The following is a 7606-nucleotide window of genomic DNA, read 5'->3' as shown; positions in this document are numbered from 1 at the left end:
AGAATAGATGGGGTCAGGAAGACTGTTCAGTGGGTCATGAGGGCTAACTTGGGTAGGATTAGCAACCAGTAGAGGTAAGGGCACCTGTCCTTAAGTCTGTACAGGAAGGTTGTGGATCATGACAATTGATGTTTTAGAAGGCATATATTGATAGAGTTTTCAAATTAAGGAATTACAGTAAAAGCAAGCTGAATTCTGTAGCTACTTTAAATGCCTATAATTATTTACTGTATATAGTTGGTCCACAGTTGGAATGTTAATCAGCTTAGAGCAGCTTGTTTTACACTTACAAAGACCACATGAATGTACTGTTATTGTTATAACAATACCACAAGGGATATATGAAATTAGAGATTGGGGAAGTGTTAAACAATTATGTTCCTGAGGACATATGTACAAGAAACAGTACCAAGTTTTTAAGTGGTGATAAGGTCATGAAACCCAGGGGATAGCTGTAAACAGGCTTCATAAGATTATTTAGGAATTGGGAGTGATATTCCCCATCTTTACAAATAAACACCCAAGAGAAAATTTTCTTTATTTTGCATCCCTGGAAAATTACACAGCTGGGACAAAAGGGAGAATTAGGGTAATCATTTTTTTCATATTTATACTTACTGAAATTTTCATTAATATAGTAACTTTTATGATAAAAAGGGATTTGTGGATAATTTCCTTATCAACTTGATTTCTCAGATGAGAATCTGAGAAAATATTTTTTACTTTTGGCTTTAGCTAACTGGGACATTTTGCTAAAATGACTTTTATGTGATAGGAAAATATAACACAAGGAAGACTTGAGTTTCTGCAGATGAACATGCAAATTTAAAATTTATAAAATAATACCTGAAACCAATCAATGGTGCAACAATTAACAAGAGCTGGAAATTTTCGAAGACGATTACGGAATGCATCTCCAATTGGACTCATGGCCAGGACCACATGGAGTTGATCTCGACAGCGATCAATGAACATGTTAAAAAGAGCTATGGGACTACCATCTGTTTGTTTTGTTCTATCCCGCTGGCGATCTATCTGACGCATTTTTTCACATATTTCTTGTTTTTCATCTACTGCAAAAAGATTTGGAACTTCCCCTGCATTTAGCAAATTGTTAATATCTTCTAGAAATGATTCTCTTTTAATCTGTGTATCTGTAAACAAGAAAACACCTTGCATCTCTCCTTCAGATGATTTCCTTAAGATGAGTTTTAAATCTTCATGCCACTCATAAGTACCATAGCTTTTGGATATTTCAACCTGGAAAACTGTATAATCAGACATATGGGCAGCTAACCGGGTAACTGACTGCCTACCACTGCCTCCAACACCAACCAGAAGAGCATGACTTCGAGGTTGCTTAAGAATCCTGGAAATTCTGCTTATGTGTTCTATGGCAAACCTGAATAATACAAGCTGCATGGTTTTTTTAGTCATATTATTATATTCATCAAGATGACCTTCAACCACAACTCGTAGACTGTCCACATCACTGATTTCCCTATAGGTAGTGTCTTCTCTTTTGGGATCATGGAAATCACAAAACATTAAACTGCGTAAGTCATCTTCTTCCACCACTCCATCACCATTAAAGTCCAAAGCTTTAAAAAGCTCATGAAAATTTTCTCCCATTTTAGTTTCCATCATTTTCTTGATATGACCCACAAGCCAAGCTCTATCTGTGTGATCTAGTAGACGATCATAATATACTCGAAGTACCTAAATAATAAAAAAGAAAATATTAGTATCACATATTATTATTTTGTTTTATTGGTACTTTAATAAGGTTAATCTAAAGAAAAGATCATGGAAAAATTCAACAAAATTCCCATAGGTTTAAAGGAACATTTTCCCCACTAAATTTCTTTTCAAATACCTCACTGTGGTTTGGGAGTGACCTTGGGTTTCCTAAGATTACTTCAGCTAAGTGAAATATCTAGTAGGTCTTATCAAGTTATAGAAAGGCTAGTATAGGCCTAGTGACAAACCGGTGTCAGTCATTCAACAGCCAGATTAATAAGTATGCGAAGGCTGGCTCATAACCAGAAGATTGACCACTAGGTGAGGGATTTTTCAATTCATGAAATCTTTGTTGAATAAATGGAACATATTGATGAAATCGCAGACCTCCAAAGTGCTAACTTAATATTTAATTTAAAGTATACACAAATAAACATAAGCATTTACCAATTATCTCAAAATATAAAATTTGTGAGTATATGTTCACAAATGCCGAAAATAAAATCATTAATTCCTAGTGGTTAAAACTCTAATGGCCTTTAGAGATCATGTCTAGTCAAAGACTTTCCTTTGCACAGATTTGGAAACTGAGGACTATGGAGGATATGTCCTAAGCTACATATTTATTAGCACAGTTGGAACTAAATCCCAAGGTCTCTTGACAATCCTATATCAAAGTACAACTTTCTATCAGGACCTAAAACTCCGATGAAATTAAAAAAAATTTGAAGATATTTAATCATAATCCTTATACTATAAGTAAAAATGTAAATAAAAAATAGGTTACGCTATGCTTGGTCAATCTGATGACCAGAAAAAATGAATGCTCTTATTAACTGGCAATGACTAAAAGCCATTCTCTGTTCTTAAATAGAGAACCAGGAAAGACACAATAGGCAAAGGATACAGAGAAGAAGAGATAAAAAAGAGCGATACATTAGCACCATAAACAGAGATTAGAATTGGTGATAGAAGTATCAAATAGCAGGCACTGAGAGTAAAGGAGAGAAACAATGATGAAGAGTCAAAAGAATAATGCTATAGTCCCAAATAGCAAGAACTCACTTAGGTATCAGTATCCACTAAACACATCATCATATACTAAAAGTAGGTCATCCTCAGGCTACCTCCAGTGGTGTGTGTGTGTGTGTGTGTGTGTGTGTGTGTGTGTGATGACAGGGAAAGAGGATAGTTATTATAGTCATCATCATCATTTTCGTTGTTATCTCATTTTCATCTTGTTTAATGAAGTTCAGAAAGATATAGTCCTGGGACAAGTTGTTATCTTGCTTTTAAAAAATATTTAATGTTCTATGGATTATCACACAGATCCCTGTAGTCTCACTAAAAGTATCCTCAGAACAACTCTAGTGGCAGAGATAATAAGAGGAATGATATGTACCTCATTCTGTTCCCACATTCTTTTGATTTCTCTTGCTATTTTAAAGGATTTTTGTTCCGTACAGCTTGGGGATTATGGGTACTTGCTATGGTGACATCTAAATGAAATGTTACCTTAAATTTTCATAGATCCTTGTTAGATCCACGCAATTGTGTGCAGTGGTTTAGTCTGTAAGGATGGTCTGGTTGCAGTACAGTTTATTGGTTGAGTCCTCCAGGATAAATACAAATATATACAAAGTAGTTAATCCAAGGTTAACTTGGATTAACTTGGAAAGGAAAGCACTAGCAGTTGGAGGGATAAGGAAAGGCTTTATATAGAAGATAGTCTCTGAGATGCATGCATCTTAAAGGATTCCAGACTAATAATGAGGCAAAGTTAAAAAGACTGTGCATTCCAGGCAAAGGGGACAGTAGGGAGATGGTGAATGAGTGTTATGATTAAGGAAAAGAGTATGAAGGCCAGTCTGGCTAGATCACAATGTGTGGGAAGAATAGCACTGTCCAGTGGGACTGGAGTGCTAGGTTGGGGCTATGTCATGTGGACTTTTGATAGATGAACAGAGGAAATTTTGATTCTAGAGGCAACAGGAGGCCATTGAAGTTGACTGGGTGGAATAGTCAGATGGTCAGATCTGTGCTTAACGACAATTACTTTGGCAGTGGTATGTAGTATAGATTGGAATGGGGAGAGATTTAAGGAAGAGAGACCACTTAAGAGGCTGTAACAATAACACAGAGCCATAGAGGGTCATAGATCCTCTCCACACTCACATATACCCACCCATGAATGCATGAAGATATCTTTGTCAGTACAGGGATCTCCTTGTATTAGAATACTCTTCCCAAAAAGGGAAGATCACAATCATCTGTGATCTAGTACATCAATCCCAGGGAGCTACCTGAGATATACAAAGGGAAAGGGATTTGCCCAGGATCACAAGCGTGAACTCTGTCTTAATCTTGTCCCCCTTTTTTTTTTCAGCTCAAAATTTTTCTGGGTTGACAGCTTGCTTAACAGGCCAGGCCAGAGTTGCTAAAATAACACAGTATATTTTCATCTCTATCTTTCCCCGATTCCCCTAATTTGGCATTTTCTTTGACCTTTACTCTCCCCAATTGATGATATGACTCCTCATAACTAACTGAAATGATTGCTGTATCTATAACCATTTATTTCTTTTCTGTTAAGATACTGTTAATTTCATTTCTTCAAATGTTGCCAGAGAAGACCATGACCAACGCCTTCTGCTTCTCTTCTTGAATAAAGGTATTACTGCTGTAGATACATGCGGCCTCTACAAGGCATGAGTAATCTACAAGTCTTTGGCCTCTTATTTATTGGTCCTAAATCATAGTAGCCAAGGCAGAGAGTAAGAGCCAAAAAAGATAAATTATTCAGTGTGTTCTGTTTTAAAAAAGGCAAATTTTTGTGTAATTATTCTATAAACGTTTCCCTCAAAAAAAGGTTCAATGTTAGGTATCTGCGAAATTCATTTATTCAGAACACCTCATTTAATCCAACACACATTGATTAAGCATTTATCATGTACAGGGAACTCTGCTAGCAACAAGTTATACCAAAACAAAAAGCAAACAGTGTCTGGCCTTGAGGGACTTACAAGTTACATAATAACAGGAATTAGTGTACAATAAATATTACTAGAATGTAAACTTCATGCTAGCAGAGACTTAGTTACCTAATCTTTGTATCTCTCCCAGCACCAGCACAATGCTCTGTAAGCACCCAGTAAGCACTCAATAATGTCTTTAGTCTGATTTGGTCATGACCTTGCTAAATAATTAGATGAGTCATCTCATTGATTATCCAGCCAGTCATTTTGTAAGACCATAATAGAATGAGACAAAGGACAGGGGAATTTTAATGGGAGAGGGGAGAAGGAAGGGAAAGGGAAAGTATAAAGAATAAAGTGGTATTCAGGGAGAATGAAATTGAATGGGAGAAGAGAATGGGCACTCCTGAGGAGTTGGGGAAAGTGCATGGGTATTGGGTATCTTGGGGACATTAATGAAAAAGGTAAAGTGTAAAATGAAGGGGGAAGGAGCCAAATATAAACCTCCTGATAGGGAAAACAGAAGAATCACAGAGGCAGGAAGCCAAGAAAGGTGTGGCTAATTGTACCTGCAAAAATCATTGATATTTCTATATAGCCCAAAGCTAATATGCACCTAATATATTTAGTTAGTTATTCTGTTAATAACATTTATTAAGTGCTTACTGTGTGTCAGGCACTGTGCTAAGCACTGGTATTATGAAGAAAGGCAAAAACCAGAGTTTCTGCTCCCAATGAGCTCAAATTCTAATGGGGGCTACAGTAAGTAAATAAGTCTGTACATACAAGATACATAAGGTGCAATTAGAAGGTAAAGTGGTACAGAAATGGTGGGTGGGTGGTAGGATGGAGGACTAGGAGAGGCCTCTTGCAAAAGGTAGGAATTAAGCTAAGCCTTGATGGAAGCTAAGGTAATTAGGAGTTGGAGGTAAGGAAGTAGAACATTCCAGTCATGAGGGGCAGCCAGTACAAATACAGAGTAGAAAGATGGAGAATCATGTGTGAGGAACAGTGAGTGGGCAGTATAACTAGATCATAGAAGGTACAGAAGGGAGTAATATAGTCAAAAAGATACTTAACAAAAGGAGGTAAGATAACCACTGTTACTAAATAATGCTTGTGACCAGGACTTTTACAATGAAGGGAACTCAGCTCAACATTATAATAAGCAGAAAAATAGAAAGGCAGGTCAGACTCATAACAGTTCCCTGGAAGTCAATCAGTCAGTTGACAAGCATTTATTAAACACATATCATGAGCCAGCCACTCTATTAATCATTGTGGATACAAAGAAGGTGAAAAATAGACCCTGCTTCCAAGCTTATTTTTTAGTGGAAGAGGCAATGTATACATTAGATATACATAAGATATCTATGGAGTAGATGGAAGATAATCAGACAGGGAAAAACATTAGCAGCCATTGGGGGTGGATGGTGGGTAGGAGGTAAACAGGGGCAACCCCCCTGAAGAAGATGGACTTTGAGCTGAGTCTTAATGGAAGTCAGGGAAGCTAAGAGGTAAAGGTCAGGGGGCATAGTATTCCAGGCGTAAAAGAAAGCCAGGGAGAAGGACCAGTTAGAATGTAATTGGAAATAGTCCAGGTGAGAAGGAATGAGGGCCTGAATTAGCATTGTAACTGTGTGAATGGAGAGATGTGAGGGTAAAAATGACAAAGATTTGGCAATCATACGGATATGAAGAGTGAGCAAGAGTGAAGAATAGAAGTTGACATAGAGGTTGTGAGTCTGAATGATTGGGAGAATGCAAGTGCCCTCAACAGTAATAAGGAAGTTCAGAAGAGGGGAGAGTTTCTTGGAGAAAGATCATGAGTTCTTGTTGGTACATGTTAAACTGGAGAAGTCTATGGAACATCCATTTTGAGATGAGTTAAGCAGGAAGCAGTTGGTGGTACATGACTATCGCTCAGAAGAGAGCCCAGAAATGGATGTATAGATTTAGGAATCATCTGATTAGTGATGATAATTTAACCCACAGGAGCTGATGAGATCACCAAATGAGATAGCATAAAACTAAAGGGAATGCAGGCCCCATAGAGAGCCTTTCAGGGAACAATCACTATAAATGAGCATGACATGGATAAAGAATTAACAAAGGAGACTGAGGTGACCAACCATGTCAAAAAGCTGTAAAGAGATCAAGAAAGGGTCAGGATTGAGAAAAGGCCATTAGACTCGACAATTAAGGGATCACTAGTAACTGTATGCTCTTCTTATGCTCTTCTTGGACTTCTTTCTTCCAGGAAGAAAAACCAGGGGGACGCATCTCAACTGTAACCCTTGGTTTCTCTCATGCTTCTGTGACTAGACCTACAAAAATGCCACAAGGGCCAGGCACATTAAACACCAAAAAGAGGTTGACCAGTGGATATAACATATTTGATCTATGCTTTCTGAAGTTATTTCTTAGAAGAATTTTAATAGGTGACAGTATATGAGCTGACTCACTTAATAATTTTACCTAGGGCCATGCCTCTGTGTCCTTACAAAAAATGTTGAACATCAAAAATATACTCAGTCAACTGGTTTTTGTCTACATAGCACTAACCAATGAACTTGAATGCACCCGTTAACTGTTTTGGAATCATATAGATATCATCTGAGTATCAGTCAAATGGGAAGTAAAAAGTTCTAAGAATTTGAGTCCATAAAAATATCTCACCTTAATTAAAATAAAATTTGAAAACTTTAATAACATCATAATAGCTAATCCAAGTCATTAAATGTACAAGCAAGAGTTTCTAAATAAAATTAAGCCTAAACTAAAATGTGTACTTAATTTTTCACTTTGCATTTACATAGTATAATTATTATAGATTATAATATTAATTCAAAATATTTATTGAAAATTTACCATAATCCAAGGAAATATGC

At 36.8% G+C, this 7606-nt stretch overlaps 1 protein-coding gene across 1 annotated transcript in view; it reads right to left on the bottom strand.

The window, feature by feature from the left end:
- DNAH7 (dynein axonemal heavy chain 7) overlaps nt 1-7606 on the bottom strand; it is a 265553-nt gene that overhangs the window by 125250 nt on the left and 132697 nt on the right. Inside the window, exon 36 of the mRNA XM_027866000.1 lies at nt 847-1719. Coding sequence (XP_027721801.1) covers nt 847-1719 — 873 coding nt within the window. The remainder of the gene's footprint in view (nt 1-846; nt 1720-7606) is intronic.

The sequence above is a fragment of the Vombatus ursinus genome, unplaced genomic scaffold, assembly GCF_900497805.2.
Source record: "Vombatus ursinus unplaced genomic scaffold, bare-nosed wombat genome assembly UNPS02014779.1, whole genome shotgun sequence".
Lineage (NCBI taxonomy): Eukaryota > Metazoa > Chordata > Mammalia > Diprotodontia > Vombatidae > Vombatus > Vombatus ursinus.
Note: the sequence above shows the minus strand (reverse complement) of the source record. Positions and strands in the feature narration are given on the sequence as shown.